At 34.6% G+C, this 17,119-nt stretch overlaps 1 protein-coding gene across 2 annotated transcripts in view; it reads right to left on the bottom strand.

Annotated features, from left to right (window-relative positions):
• Positions 1–308: 308 nt before the first annotated feature.
• Positions 309–17,119, bottom strand: part of LOC103510819 — a 28,754-nt gene continuing 11,943 nt past the window's right edge. For both annotated transcript variants that reach the window (XM_008475521.2, XM_026824845.1), the window contains exons 3-16: positions 15,292–15,424; positions 10,937–11,073; positions 9,860–9,981; positions 8,047–8,191; positions 7,551–7,663; positions 5,408–5,633; positions 5,009–5,128; positions 4,470–4,645; positions 4,069–4,202; positions 3,533–3,672; positions 2,449–2,530; positions 2,104–2,248; positions 1,561–1,750; positions 309–1,331 (exon numbers count right to left, since the gene is read on the bottom strand). In XM_008475521.2, the coding sequence (XP_008473743.1) occupies positions 1,180–1,331; positions 1,561–1,750; positions 2,104–2,248; positions 2,449–2,530; positions 3,533–3,672; positions 4,069–4,202; positions 4,470–4,645; positions 5,009–5,128; positions 5,408–5,633; positions 7,551–7,663; positions 8,047–8,191; positions 9,860–9,981; positions 10,937–11,073; positions 15,292–15,424 (2,015 nt within the window). In that variant the 3' untranslated portion in view covers positions 309–1,179. The remainder of the gene's footprint in view (positions 1,332–1,560; positions 1,751–2,103; positions 2,249–2,448; positions 2,531–3,532; positions 3,673–4,068; positions 4,203–4,469; positions 4,646–5,008; positions 5,129–5,407; positions 5,634–7,550; positions 7,664–8,046; positions 8,192–9,859; positions 9,982–10,936; positions 11,074–15,291; positions 15,425–17,119) is intronic.

Raw genomic sequence — 17,119 nt, 5'->3', positions numbered from 1 at the left:
AACTGGTTTGGAAATATAATTTCTACAAAAGGTTCTATAAATTTATAAAATTATATTTTATTTTCTCTTAAATATTAAGATTATCTTTAACCATTCTACTATAAATACCTACCTACTTTTTCATAGAAAAAGAGAGGAAACTAAACTATGAAATATAGAAATACTAGTTCACCATGAAGAGGAAGTATCAAAAATGAATATCTAGTTAAAAATCGTTTTATAATAAAGTTCCAGGAACCAAATTTAGGTTTGGATATTTTTCTTTTTTTTATCACGATTTAAAATAATTACATTTAGATACCTCTATTGCTTATAGGTATGCCCGAGACATGCCTGTTTTGTACAAAAGTTACTGCATAAAAAGGCACTCAGACAATAAGTCCTCACTAAATTTTTAACTAAATACCCATTTTTCTATTCCTGTCAATCGAATGTAAACATTTCATCTTCATAGCAAAAAAGTATCATAAAATAAAAAAAATAGGAAACTCAAATTAAATAAATATTTAGAAAACTATAAAAATCTCCTAAGATAAAAGTGGATGGCATATCAATCGTAAATAATTTCTTCATTTGACAAACAACATAACTTTTGAAACTAGATTTGGGTTGTTTTTTGAGAGAGTTTTGCAACAAGCATTTTAAAGAAAAGCCAAAAAACTTTTCTTTCTAAAGTTGTATTGAGGGAACGCTTACCTACTTCTTATTGTAGTGAAATGACCCAAGTAGAAAATGATATCTAAAGTTTTCTAGCTTGGTACAGTTCAGTACACCGCTCTCTTTATAAACATTTTAATGTAAAGGTAGCAAAGGATTAATATTTTAACATATTTCGGGGAACCAAAGACATCTTTGAAGTCCTGGATATTCTTAGCTTATCCTGTAATAAGTACCATCAATTGGTGGTATAAGTACCACCAATGACTGCAAATCCCCATTCTAAAAATAAAGTATTGGTATTCCTGGTCACCGCTTTGCAATAAAATAAAGTCAAGCTGAAAGAAATGAGTTGTACAAGCATTATATTCCCTAGCTCTATCTATTTTTCTTCAGATTTTGAGCTGTTTTGGTATGATGAATTATTCTCGAATGAAAGCCTCAAAGAACTCGTTTTTTTTATTTGAAACTCTTCATTGTTCCTCCTGTTGCAAAACACTCTTTGTTGATTGCATCGACTTTTTAGCCCATCACTTTACGTGGTGTCATCCATTTCTTGATGTAATAGCAGAATATTGTACTGACGTAGATCAGGATCAATAGACAGCAGGTCACGCCGAGGGCTAGTATCGATGTTTTCGTGGGACAGGGTTCTACTATTGTCACAGTTTTATCTGGAATGAAAGTAAAGAAATGGCGCGTTAGAAGGTAAAATTGTGGAGTAGGGTTCCCATAGGTCTGGAACACGAACCCAGTGACACGCACTCGTAATCTCTGTCGTGAAAAACGCCTGGAAAAGGGATGAAAAGTAAAGTATCCTCGGGGTAAACTTTTCATACGAGTTCAGTAGTCACAATCCACACCAAGGCAGTAAATTTGGTTAATGTCAGGAAAAAGTTTTACCTTTAGTAAATTCGTTGAATAGCGCCTCGTTACTCTTCAAAAATTGAGACTGCTTGTCATCGCCAAAGTCCAGGACCAGAATTTCTTGACTCAAAGTCATATCATCTGAAGATTCAGTATCATTGGCCACGGATCTCCTTCTTCTCTTGCCCCAGGACTCAACTGATTCTCGTCCCCATTCACAAACAGCCTGAAAATAGAATTGGTTATGCAATGTGTCAAACAATAAGAAATTATTATTATTCCGAAACAACCGAAATTTTGTCTTGATAGGAATGACCTAATTGTAAATACGAGTACCTACCTACATACATTCAGTTCCTTGTCTTACGCTGTTATGGATTGATTTTTTCCAAGTAGGTAAATAAGTAAATATAGGTAATTATTATATTATCTCAGTGCAATATCTATCCTGTTTGTATTCTGGAATTTTCGAAATGCTGCACAGAAAATCTCTTTACGTCCACCTTCCACCTATCACGGAACGGAAAAATCTTACTTTCTACTCTCCCTAAGATCTCTAATATTTCCTATCCCTCTTACCGGTTCACAAGGTCCCAAACAGTATTTGACATTACATTGGAAGATGACTCCATACGACTCGGTAAACCTGAAAGCTTCGTACACACTTTGCAGGGCATTTCCATCCGGAGTGAAAGATGGGAAGATATTGGGGTCCACGGGACAGCTGTGGAAATAAATGGATAATATTCAACCAATTGGTTGAAAATAAAAGAAAAGGTAACAAAATGTTAATGGCATTTTCCACAAGGATGTCTCTAATTTTTAAGACGCTACTAAGACTCAAATCCCAGCCTTAAGAACCACGAGTTTAAAAAGAATAATCTAATGATATCGATACCCTATTGAGGATTTTGATCAACTTACCCTTCGTCGTCAATAATTTGGAAAGTGCTCTTGGAGTCCTTGGCCATAGCAACACAACTTCTTGCAAATATTCCATAAGGAGCTGAAATGACAAGAATAAGATTGGTAAATTACTTTACTGGCAAGAATCATTATTGTACATATACCTAGGTACTAAATTTTATTCTAGACAATGATTCTTCAATGCAATTTGTACTCAGCTTCATAGATATCACTGCTCCACTCATAAAATGGAAATCAAAATCATGTAGATATGAGTAGGTATGAGATTGAAAACTAATCTCATGATTTTCAAAGTCATATTTTTTTGCTGACTGCTGCTGAAACCCTCCAAGAGATTAAAGTCATATTTGCTCAACAATATTCATTATCTTAGCTAGTTATCTCGTAAGTATTTAGCTCCCTGAGTTGGAACCTAACAGTACGGTGCAAACGATCCCATTAACACTGGTAATTAGCAAGACAGTCGGACTTGGTTAACTTGGCTAGTTGATCCCGTTAAATCTGTACTCAAGTGTATCCAAACTATTCGCAAACTTGGTTAGGATTCAATGAATTTCATTGGACTGGTTATATTGATGTATCTATCAGTTCAAATTCCACGAATTTGTTACATGATCAATTATTTATTGGTACCTACCTACGGTTTACGGGTGTGCCTATAATGATTATGTCGGTATTTCAGCTTTATTTAATTAAGACATTTATCTGAAAATCGCCTAATTAATTTACCAAGTTACCTGACATAGGTAATTATTATTAAAACTAAATACAAAAAAAAAAATGTCTGAAATGAATTCCTGCAGTGATAAAGTTGTAAATTCTGCTGAATAATTCAGTAAATCTGTTTGGAATGGGTTTAATATTTCAACTTTCAAATGGCAATCAGATTTCAAGATATAAATCAATATAATTATTATTTTACTTCGATTGAACTGAGAGTGTTAATTTTCTGTTCATAAACTTTTAGCTAAGCCAGCAAAATCAAGTGTCTGAACTAACGAGATGGGATCAAATTTTCAACTGTTTTGAATTGTGCCTTTTCTAATCAATCAAAAAGAGGGGATTCAACTTTAAAACTTACTTTCTTCAGGAATCTCAATTCTGAACGTCAATTTGTCTCCGATTCTCACTGTTTCAACTTCGCGACTCTTGGTATCCAGGATTCTGATTCTGGGAGGTGGAGCTTCCGGTGCTGATGTAATGCTGATCATTTCTGGATCCCTGGAAAAATAAACGGAAATATTTTAAATTATTAAAATAAAATGAAACTGTTTATTTGCCTGAAATCAAAACTATCATGTTTGTTATCCAACTTTGAATATTGTGTTACAAGCACATTGCATACACAGCTCTTTTACCAGGCGTTCATTAAATTTTCGATCCCACAGAAATGTTTCCTGTCCTAGAAAAAGTTCCCTTCTTTTATGGAATACGTACCTTCCTAAATGGAGATTTTATTTATTATAGGTAGGTATATTTTCTTATTAATTTGTTTTGGGTGTCTCTTTTTCGAGATTTCCTTTAGATATTGAGATTTCTATTACCAGGATGAATACCTTTTCAAATCAAAAATATAGGTAGGTGTGAAACTTTGAAACTTTTTTTCCCCGAACTAACCTGATGGGCATCATTCCGAACGTGATATTCTTGGAGGACATGTCGTAAGTACATTTGACTTTGTAGATCTTATCCGCCTTGGTCATAACTACACTGTGGTGCTGAAGAACGACGGTGTTGGAAAATACGCCCGTCTGAAATTAATAAGAGTCGAATTTAGAAAGAAACAAATACCTATTAGTAGGCACACAATACTAGTAGGTGTTTAGGAAAATCATAGATGAAAATAAATAAATATCTTGAAAAAAAAAAAAATAGATAAACGGGATAAACCTAGAGGAAAAATTGAACATCCACTAAAAAAAAAAATCCTTACGACTTCCTATGGACTGAAACATCCAAGTTTCCATACAAGAAAATGTCTGAGAAAAAATAAAATAAACACTTTTGATAATACTTACAACAGACTGTGTGTTACAATCCTGTCCACTCATTGTCAAATCCAATCGGAATAGATCACTGTTAAGCACATCAATGTTACAAGTTTCCGATCTGCCCAGGGCGTAAATTCTTCCATTGAACGGTTTATTGGTTCTGACTTGAACGGCGATTCGGGTATCCTTACAATGGACCGTTACTGGAAGGAAAAAGTTCAAATTAATGATGGCTGAAATTTCAGAGAAATAGGAAAATCCTTGTCAGTTTTAACGGAGAACTTTCTTCGCTAAAATTTACACCTATGATCAATATGGTCATTGGTCATACCTGTTAAAGAAAATATACCCCTACCTACTTCAACCATAAAGACTCATCGAAAATAAGAAATAGATATGAAGAAAGAACTTAAAAGTAGGTACCTACTTGTCTTTTACTAGGTAGGTATCTCTAGTTTAATACAATGCCCATAATTAGATGTCAAAGGTATATAGGTATCCAATATTTAACAAATGAAAAGGATGGATTAGAAATACAATAAACTATTAATAATTAATATGCCTACCATCATAACAGGTTCCAGTTTTATCGCAGTTGATGTCATTTCTGGTCAAATTATTCAGGGTGGGATCATCCGTGGTGTCAAAGACGACTGGCAACTGCTCATGAGATGTTCCAACGGATTCTGAAAATTAAAAGTATAAACATTTCTTATTTGATCAGGATGAAAAAATAAAAGTGCCAATTGAAAATCATTTGTAATACTTATCCGACTTAGAAATGATCTAGGTAGGTAGTTTAGTAACTGAGTAGCCAATGAATTGATTTTCTTTAGCTGTGGTAGCCTCAATAATAATAATGTAGGCTCACAAAGTTTTAAATGTCTATCTGCAAAACTACGTAGATAGGTACTAGGTACAAAAGTAGCTAAATACGAGTACAATCAGGCTTTTTCGTCACTTACTTTCACAGTAGTTTTCATAGTAAGATCCAATCCGTTGTCCATCATCAATCAAAGGTCTCTCAGCGTTCAAATAAGTACTTGGTCCGTCAGGTAGGGTTTTGTGGTCCAAATGGAAGAGCTGACAGTTGTACTGAGCTCCAATAGGGGGACCCTTGTATAGGAATGAACGGCAGAGGAACTCATTTTCTATTTCACAAGCTAAACGACATGCAGCCTCGTTTGTTACCTGGAAAAAGGGGTAAAATAGAAATTTTCAATTTTCATTTTTAAAAATAAATAATAATAATAAATTTTACGGACGGGCGAGTTTTAGCTCAAATCAGAACACTGTCAAATATCTGCAAAATACATTGTCAGATATCACACGTTACGTGAATAAGTGGAAGTTATGGAAGGTATACCACGTAAATTGAAAATCGAGAAACTCTGCAGACTGTATACCTAGTATTACTTGAATTGCCAGACCAGTTGCCTTCTGGTAGGTCACAAACAATATAGATAATCTTTGCCAACATCAAATTGCATTACAGCTATTTCCTTTAGCTACCAGCAACTAGTAGTTACAGTTCTATTTTATTACCGATATAAAATGGACGGAACGCAAGCAACTTTTCAAACTTTTAATACGCAACCACACTTTAATTACTATCAATGACACACAAGAAAATTTCAATAGTCATTAAAACAATAAAGCTCGACTTTAAGTATAGGAAACTTCTTGTAGGTACTCCAAGTTTGCCGTTGTGATCGTTAATCCTCTTCAGTTCCAAGGAACTTTGCAAGTGTACCAAGAAAATGCACTCTGTGAAGACTGGCTCATAATGGGTAGCAACCCAACTAATAAAATTACATGGAACCTAATCCACATGCATTACACTTTATTGTTTATATTAATGTCGGTGTTAATTTCATCTCTTATCTTTGAAAACATTCATGTAACTGAGGAAATAACATCCCGTCTATATTATGGGCAATCAATAAAGCTCCCGAATGATTATGGTTACTAATACCACATTTTATAGCTTTTCCATTTGAAGCTAAACTTCTAGATGGGCAGATCGGTAGCTAGGTATGACTATAGATCTTTTATTACCTTCGTGTCTTGCTTCTTGCGATTCGAGTCTTACCTACCTATATCTTTCGCCATTTTCTTCTTCATCTTTTGCTTAGTTTGTGTCCCTATAATTATGTCCTATATTTAAAATCCGTCTACCTTCTTCACGTATTTTATGTATTCCTATTTTAGCTGACAAGAGCCATGTCAAATTTTGCCCACAAGGATTCGAGAGGTCAGACATTATGATCTCGGTATTGTTGTGGTCATTACAGCTATATCTATATCATAAGATCTTCTACTCTAGTAATGAAGTCCAGTGCTGGAGTGAAATATTTCTAGCTAATGAATGGGTTACAGTTGCACCTATAACCGTCACAACTAACTGCAAGAGTTTTGATATCCTACTCCTATTACTATGATTATGATACTCGGCCATTGTAAATACACCTATCAATTTGATCACTACGTACCTACAGATACACAGTCTAATAGTTTAAATATAGGTGTGCCTCTCAAATTAATAAGTTTAAATTACTGGAGGTGCATTTGATTGACAGATACCTAGATGATAGACATGCATCAGATTCTTCAAATTAATAAGTTTAAATTACTGGAGGTGCATTTGATTGACAGATACCTAGATGATAGACATGCATCAGATTCTTTTTTTTTTTTTACCCCAGAACTCATTGAAAAACTGCTAGGTCGGCTGATTAGAATAACCTGTTCTTCTCCATTTTAATTGACACGATTTCAATTGCTCTGACACGTGACCGACAGAAAGACATGTTGGAATAATTTAGAAATTAATAATGTGGACTAAGTTTGAAACCCACCAGTTTTCTGTAGGAAAAACTAACCAGCCGGTCAATCAGGGAATAGTTTCTCTTCTTCAATTGAAATAGAAACCGTAAAGTCACACAACTTGAGCGTACGATATAGGTGATCTTTGAGAGACCTTCGGCTACAATGCAGAGAGATTTGCAAATCTTGAAGTCGTATATGGGGAAAAGCTTCTTGCATTGTATGACTTTACAGTAGTAGGTAGATCCAAAACATCACTGGGCTTTTTAATTTAAAACTTACCTGTAACTCCTTATCGACATAGTAATGCAGGGATGCATACTGAGCCACTTTATCATCTGCTACTCCGATACGAGGAACCTGGAACAGTCTGTTACCCTTGCATCCTTGATTGGCTGAAAGAGGGAAGACAATAGAATTAAACCTAAATAGAACAGTGTTCCGTCAGGTTTATGGAATTCCATCAGAAATAACTGACTGCAAATGGTTCATTTTTACCGAAAGAACTTGTTCAATTCTCAATATTTCGGGAAAAAATATTGTGAACGCATGAAAAGTAGAAAAAAAAACTTTTTTTGCCAATTCAGAAAATTCCAAAGGTAAAACTGATGATGTCCTCACGGGCGAAACATGTCTAAAACATACTGAAAACCCAGTACACTGTTAGGTTGTAAAAGTTCTTTTTTCAATTTACATGATTGTCAACATGGACCTTCACAAAGTTACAGTTACCCTTCTAAATGCTAGTGGTACCTAAAAAGTCAAATTTCCGACTTACGTTTCAAGCAGAGGTTCTCAAAGTAGTCAACACCCTGGGCATCCACAAACTGAACGTATTGGCCAGTGGTTCTTCTGTCTGAATCACTCAAATGACATTGCAAGGTCACATAATTGTACTCCACAGATCGGCAGGTGAATCGGTGCTAAAAAGACAAGAAACAAGAAATTTAATAGTTTCGTATTGTAAAGGATTGAGTTCGGGTATACAATCACTGTTTTAATTGTAGTGGAGGTATCATGTTCGATTGGACAATATTCCACTTTCAACTTGGTTTAAACTAGCAAAAAGTGACTGTAAGCCCCGACCTACCCTACTTACCTCTCTAGCAAACGGATGAAGTTACGGTGTATAGCCATGTTTACTACGAGTCTCAATGGAAAAGTAATGTGTTCGGTGTAATGGAACTCACTGTCCTACATTGACACTGCCAATAGAACATTTATCACAAGTTGTAATACGAATGAGACGTCGTATATTCTACTGACGGTCTAAGAATAGCATTACTAGCACTACAATACTTTAAGCCATATTAATTTCAATATTTCTGCCAACACATTGGCAAGTGTTTGCAACCTGCCAATGTAAACAAACACCTCCTGGTACATATAATACTTTAGCCGCGAGCTTCTCAGTTTCTTGTAACCTTATCAAATCATGGCGTTTGCCTTTTACTCACATTATGCCTATTGCCTATTTAGCGCTTGTAATCATTGCTTTGAAAGCACGAGTACAACACAATAAATCAATTCCATTATTGTTCTTTTGTTTGGCCTCAATACACCGTGCCAGACATTTCGAAAGAGTTGAAATTACAGTCTTTAAATTCACCTATCTTGCTTTCTAATAAAAGAAATAACGTACGACGCGACGTGATAATAAATAGGTACCACAAAAGATGAGATTTCTTACAAACAGCTGGTAATCGGGTGATTTTCAACAAACTTTCAGTTTAACGGATTCACATCAGAGATAGAACAAGGGGGAAGAAACTTTCATATCATTACGAAAGGGTCATTGAAATCATTATCTGTCAAAATGAGAAATGATGACTCTGCCTTGACATTGTACATCTTGAGTGGCGAGTCAATACGTTACAATCTTATCTTGAGTTATCAAATTTACGACAGCACTGTGGTATGTGGTGTCATTACGAGTATTTGTGCACTTGTAAATGGATTGCAATAAAACCGTGTACTATGCCTTGTGCTATAGTTACACGGACTCTATGTCATCTAGAGGAACTATTTTAAATAACTGACTGTGAATGTCATTTGATGGGTTTAAAATACTTGGACTAGTGTTTCATTTTGAGATAAGTACCTATACTATGGTGAAGCAAAACGGTTTCCTCTATTAAGTTTACAATACGGGATATAGCGTTTTATAACATGGGCGCATCTGGTATGCAATTCTAGACATTTGGCCTGTCGACTCATATTTTCACGCTGGAGTGAAGTTGTACTTTGAGCCCGCACCAAATACAATTTTGAGGATTTTAACTATAGTTAATAAATCAAAAATTCTCAAGTGAAGGAGATGAGACCAATGAAAATGATTAAAAACTAGGTGCATGAATTTTTAATCTAATCTCTAAACCACTTTATGGATTTGATGACATCTTCAGTGATGCTGAAATAACTGGAGTACCTAATCACTAACCACTAATCATTGTTGTTTTACAAATCACCCAAAACATTAATCAAAACTTGTTCAGTGGCGACAATGGCAGGATTCTCAGTTCTCTTAGCTTTCCACCAACAACTGTTTTACAATATTATTTACAAAGACAAAAGAATATAATCATAATTACCTCATTAAGACAAGCGGCCAGACAAGCTTCTTTGGTAGATGTGTAGATGAGAGCATTATCCAAGCCTCGGATCATCTTGTTTGGAACTCTTTCAAATGCCCATGGACGAAGACAGACGTTTTCTGCGAATCAAGAAAGAAGTGAAATTCGAAACAACTAGATACTATAAGGAAAAAAATAATAATAAGATACATACAGGTTACTTAAAACTATAGATAAATATACGAAAATGATGGAACACCCAACACTAACTGTTATGTTTATCCTAATAATTTAGTAGGTGCCTATAATCAAATAAACTAGAGAATAGAATCAATTCTTTTGAATTGGTTTGGGATGGAGACTGAGGCTCACCATTTTACTTCGATGCTGGTAGTTAGAACAAGATATGCCATAAATATTGAGAAGAATATCAGCACTAATTAATTCGACAGAGGCAAAAAACCGGCATAATAGTGATGCTACCGCGAGCCATCACAAACATATTCAATATAAAATTACTAATAGTAGGTAGTTATTACTACTACCAACTCAAGCACATTATTATTTTTTACATTCCTGCCTATTGCTAGGAACTTTACTGTAGGCTAAGGGGTTTTGCTTATTTATTTTACTATTTGCGTTTTCGGGATATTAGGGCCACTTTAGGAGCCATCTTTAGCAAATTTTTACCGTTCTTACTCACAGTAGATCAAAGCTCTTGATAAATTGATTTACCCACTGCCTATACATACATTAACATAATCTTTGTTTGCCACCAAAAATATGTATAGAGCAATAAATTATCTGTGGCCAAAAGGTCCAACTTTTTTGAGTTTTAAATTTTGAAATAAATAAAATAATAAATGAATTTGTGTGACATACCTATTAAAGAAAGAACCTTTGTTCCCATGATTTATACCCAAAGACGAGGTACGTCAGTAGCCAACTCCATAGTTTCCACAAAGAGATCGCCTGATAAATTTTGTTGAATAAAGAAACTGTTTCTAAATTTACATAAATACCTGCTTATAATAAAATACAGAAGTGCAATCATAAAATGGTACGGGAACATACCTACCAAATATTACTACTTACCTGATCTGATTTGTAATTTCACCATGTAGTAAAGGTTGACAGATCTTTGTGGTGAAGCTGCTGGGTTGTTGGCTGATGTTTCATTTTGAAGTTGGCAAAGTGTCTCTTGAATTGGTGTCAGAGGATTTAAAACAAAACTGGAACAGATGGAAAGGACGATATAAATTTATTACGTACATAAATCAAACTTTATACTTACACCTATTGTATTTTGCATAGTGATTGTCCACGGTTTGACCTGTCAAGTGTTACACTCAAGCCAGGAAATTCCGAGATATTTATTGACTTGAATGGAAATTGAGGTTATTTTGTATCAAACTACCTATGCATTTCAGAAAGTGATTTGATTATTGTTGTAAAGTTTGAGTGGAAACGAACATTAACATGGAAGCTAAAGATCGCCAACGCAATGAATTGGCTACGGTATCCACGAAACACAGCGGCCATAGCAGTAATTAGCTTTAATTGGATATCTAAAAAAAAAAAAAATGTCCCAGCGTTTTAACTAATGTTGGTTGCCTGATCATAACCATTGATTGGTATTATAAAACTATAATAAACTAGGCACGTCAACTTGATAATAGTGGTCTCAGAGTTACAAAAAACCAACATCTTCTACCAAAAATCACAAGCTTGGTTCATAAAACTAAATCAAAACCGTAACCACATTTCCATGTCATTAGATAGTGGATCCAAAGATCGTCGCCAAGATATGTATTTTTGACACAGAATAGGTTACATTTTTAGCAATCTCTGGTGGAATTTATCTGGTCAAATGAATAGAAAAAGACGCCTAGAACTGGCATTCAATTTGAAATTTGAGTAAATTTTAAGATTGTAATATTATACACCTATTGATATGAGCTTTTTGAAGATTTCTTGGGAATTCAAATTCACAATATCAGCTTGTGATTTCAAGCGATTTTAATTATTAAAAGACCATGATGATTAAAACTTGTCACCCCATTCTGTAATCCCGTTACAATAACACAAAATTTGGGCATCTAGGTCTGATATTGGTCAGTACCTTGGTACTTGTTGAAAATTTAGCGATAATACTCGTACTTTATTTGTTTCTTTAGCGTTTGAAATAATCACTTATTTGTATTTATACCAAGTTACCTATTTTTTCTAAGCTGCGACACAAATTTGAACAGATGCTCAATGAAATGTCTCAGTTCTTTTGTTGAAATCCTTCGCCATTAGAAAGTACATTTTTTTCTGAAACTTTCAAGTATTGTTTATTAGCGTTCTATTATATTTTATGACCGCGTGTTGTCATCTTATTACCTGTACATTATTGTACCTAGCAGTGAGCAGATAAACAACTTTGATCTTTTCCACGAGTGCTTATCACCAATTAACGAGTAGGTTGGAGGAGGAGGAATTTAGGTTTCATAAATCCATTTCCTATACGTTTTCCTTTATGCGATTTATTACAAAACTAGGCATCGTCTAGTCTATGGGAATGAAAATATTCTTCTATAAAATGTCCGAGAATCAATAGTGTTTCGCGACGCGTCAATTCTCGTATTGAATATACACCTATTGATATGAGCTTTTTGAAGATTTCTTGGGAATTCAAATTCACAATATCAGCTTGTGATTTCAAGCGATTTTAATTATGAAAAGACCATGATGATTAAAACTTGTCACCCCGTTCTGTAATCCCGTTACAATAACACTTGGGTATCTAGGTCTGATATTGGTCAGTACCTTGGTACTTGTTGAAAATTTAGCGATAATACTCGTACTTTATTTGTTTCTTTATCGTTTGAAATAATCACTTGTTTGTATTTATACCAAGTTACCTATTTTTTCCAAGCCGCGACACAAATTTGAACAGATGCTCAATGAAATGTCTCAGTTCTTTTGTTGAAATCAACGCTCCTTCGCCATTAGAAAGTACATTTTTTTCTGAAACTTTCAAGTATTGTTTATTAGCGTTCTATTATATTTTATGACCGCGTGTTGTCATCTTATTACCTGTACATTATTGTACCTAGCAGTGAGCAAATAAACAACTTTGATCTTTTCCACGAGTGCTTATCACCAATTAACGAGTAGGTTAGGAGGAGGAATTTAGGTTTCATAAATCCATTTCCTATACGTTTTCCTTTATGCGATTTATTACAAAACTAGGCATCGTCTACTCTATGGGAATGAAAATATTCTTTTATAAAATGTCCGAGAATCAATAGTGTTTCGCGACGCGTCAATTCTCGTATTGAGTACAGAAAATTACTATTGCAAAAACTGACACGTACGTAAATAATGTTAATGAGCTCAAAAGTCTCTTATACGGAGAGAGAGCTTTATGAGCTCAAAGCTGAAAACTGTGGGCGTTTCGAACGCAGAGGAAACGTCAAAAGAAACATCTAGGTTGGGTTTAAATTATTGCCACGGTCAAGTAAATGGGTAAAAGTCAAATGTGTTACACGAGTCTCACAGGAGAAATTCCTTGTCAGAGTAAAGTAGTTCAGTAATTTAAAGCCATATTGCACAGGACGGTACAAAGGTGTTGTTGTATTGAAGATCTGAATAAATGACTCAAAGCAAGCGGAATGTGAGGTAGGTACACTCAGTGAGTATACGAGTATACGTAAAGCATAGGTTGTTTACTGAGACACACACCTTGGTGGTGTTTTATTTGAAAATATCATGCATAGTATGAATTGTAATTTTGGTACATCCACTAATTCAGTGTAACAAATGAATGCTAGCAAGTTTGACTTTACCAACAGTGTATTATTTGAGACTATTCTGTTTACATTAATATAATATGTAGATTTGGCACATCCACCAATTTTAGAGTACTTACATTACTTAACTTGTTAAAAGATCATTTTTCGAAGGCTTTGTAAATTAGAATATTAACTGTTCAAGTCTGAAAGATGTTTCTCAAACTCTGAGCTACACTGTTGAACATAAACTCTTTCTAATCTGTAGCATATTGGCTATAGAGTATAGAAGCTAATAAGAATCACGAAAATCCACCTTGCTAATAGCTTAAGGTTTATTCAAAAGCAATAGATTCAATTGAAGCTCGCAAGCTATTTAAATTCATTTTAATAAGCAAGAGAAGAATTTTAATTAGAAAGTAGTCAATCATTTTGCACTTTGTACTAGATAAATGGCTTTCAGCACAATCTGCTTGTTCTATTTGTAAATACCTACAATGAGGTTGAGCAGGATTGATGAGTCAGTGCGGTAGGTCTGTTAGTTCAAAGGTTATGGGTTTGTATTCCGCCTAGGAATAAAATAATTTTAAAGATATCTAGGTAATTTAAATTAGTACCGACGTACCTAATCCGTTTTTGGCCTTTTGAAGAGATCCAAGCCAAGCATAAATAAGGGTAACTATGGTAATCTGATAAAACGAGTACAAATACTAATTTTGTCGATACTGCTAAGGAAAAATAACTTTAACATCCTTCTGTCTTCGGGTACCCAAAAAAAATTGGAAGGGTCAGAATGTAACATTTTTAAATCACAAATAAAGTTCCCTTTCCTTGGGTCTGTTTACTTTTCAGCGACCGAACCCTGGATTACCAGACCGCTATATCAACCGCGAGATCGGCCTTGCTCATCTTGTAAACCTGAGAACTGTATAGTTTTTCAACGTCAATAAAATGCAAGGTGCTTACAAATAAATTACACTGTAACCTCTTTCTTCTTTGTAGTAAAAGTAAGAGATCGACTAGTTTCATTGTGAACATTTCTAATCAACCTACTTACTCAGTTTCTTACTTTCAGTCTCAGAGGTTCATATTAGAATTAGAACGTACAAGTGTACCTGACTTATTAGAAATTAATATCCACTTCTTTATAATAACCGCAATGTGACCAAGGCAAACTTACAACTTAGTATCAAATTAATAAGATATTACCGGTACTTGTGTAGGTACAATGGCTTTGTTAAAACTCTCTTGTCCTCTGTGATCTAGGTATTGGTACGAAATGATTATAACTTTATTTTCTTTTTTCAAATTTCTGCGATCACTTTGATCAAAAGTAAAGGTGTTCGCCTGTCAAGCAACAGATTTACAGGTTGGAATGCCAACTGAGGCATGGATTTTATTCGTAAACTTTTTTAATCATTTGAAAGCGTTTCAGTCCCATTTGATTACATCAGCTAATTTCATAGCTCTCTGGATAATAGTAGTAATAGTTCTTATTTATACTGCTAGCATATAACTGAAAAGTCCCTTTACTCCAGCAATAGGGCACCACTATTATTATTGTCAAATTCTCAAATTATTTTGAGGATAAAATTCCATACCTCGGCTGGGATTGAACCCACACCCTCCTGTTTACCAGACGAACCGAGGCCGGTAGTGTAGTGTCGTACTTACCTAAAGGAAGCAGCTTGGCAATCGGGTTCCTCCCTACACCAACCTTGGCACTCGTAAAGGGACAAATTTTTGACGGTGTAATAGGTGTTCCCTCTGTAGTCTAGCTCTGTGAGTTTTTCAAATGCCACACGTCCTGTGAAGAAAACATACAAATGAGAATGTGAAGATCAAATGAAAATAGAACAGCAAATGGGTTAATAATAATTAAACAACATTGGAAGGGAAAAAATGAGGCATAAGGCTCAACAAAGTACAATCTGTCAATATAAAATGAGTCAAAGTTTTAGATTATGTAGAATTTGTACAGATACCTAAATAGTACCGGCCGATGGCGTGGCGTACCTATATCTTTGTCAATCCACCATTGAACCAAGGGGTCACCAGACGAAATCTTGCAGGGGGACCGACCTAAAAGTATTCACGCCACTACTGAATAGCTAAAGAAATATTTTCCACAGAGGTGAACCAATGAGTGAACCCAGAAAGATGATTGGCCAGACCCACCAATTTCTAGAAAAACCTTGAGGTTCGATACATCAATTAATATCAATCATAAGGCTTCGGAAATTACGATCCAATATTGATTGTGCTAATTTAAATATTGGTAAAGAAGATCAGAAAATTGGTCACTCGAAAAATTATAGGGAAAAAAGATGACCAGAAACTGAGGAAAATCAACAATGTACCAACGAGGAATCTTTTATTATAAGTTGACTATTCATCTAAAAAAGAAGGTAAGTATTTTACGTTTACCTTTCTTCTTACTTATTCTTCTTTCAAGGATGAGAACTACAAGAAGAAAGCAGGTTATGTCGCGGGCTGCAATATGCAAAATAGAAACGTGACAATACATAATTTCCATTGGCCATAAAATAATATTGTTTTTATGATTTTCAATATGTAAACTTGACGATAAATCTTTTAGAAATGTATGAATGGATTTATCCTATATGGGTGAACTTGAACCTTCAAGCTACTGTTCTACCCGTGTGTTTATTTTACATAAATTTATATAAAATGGTCCATTGTAAAGCTATTTAGAACACAGGTATTTATAATGAACATAAGTAGGTACGTACATATTGTACATAATTTTGATAACATGACTAATGTTACAAGCTGAATAAGAAGAAAAGTGCAACGTAAAGTACCTCTTTCAAAGATAACCACTCTTGTTTAGTGACGTTCCAGAGGGGAAAAAAGAGAGATATTGACAGCAAACCCAAAATGATCTAATATGACAAAGCGACGCCTTAATATTCAAATTTGGAAATCATCTTCAATCCTCCAAAAATTCACATCGGGAAAAACAAACAAAGACGATGATAATTATCATCAACAAATGAATTAATTAACCAGATCGGAAATATATTTACGCTACTTGGTTCATCAAACACCATGTTCCGTCGGTAAGTCAACGAACTTACCACAGTGGTGGATATAGGAGCTTGCCAATTAGAAGACCGGGGATAGATGGCCAAAACAGCGTGTTATATTCTGTTTATTTAATTACCTATATTCAACCAGAAGGAAAACATTAAAACTTTGGAAGTGGAAGGTCCATGAAAAAATGCCGTCCATTTTATCGGATTGAATTTTAAACCCAACAAAACGGAGTGTAAGGATGCGACACTGATGTTCCAATGTTTATGATGGAAAATAATGGTTCATTCGAAGTCTGCATTTACCTAATGAATTAAGTGAACACATAATTTGTTCTTTAGAATGCTTAGTAAAGTCAGTACCTATATTCTACATCATCATTGAATTAAATAACACCATCATCATTAACGTTACAATCAAAATATTAACGGTGATAAAGAAGAGA

The sequence above is a fragment of the Diaphorina citri genome, unplaced genomic scaffold (assembly GCF_000475195.1).
Source record: "Diaphorina citri unplaced genomic scaffold, Diaci psyllid genome assembly version 1.1 scaffold29, whole genome shotgun sequence".
NCBI lineage: Eukaryota > Metazoa > Arthropoda > Insecta > Hemiptera > Psyllidae > Diaphorina > Diaphorina citri.
This window is presented reverse-complemented; position numbering and strand designations above follow the sequence as displayed.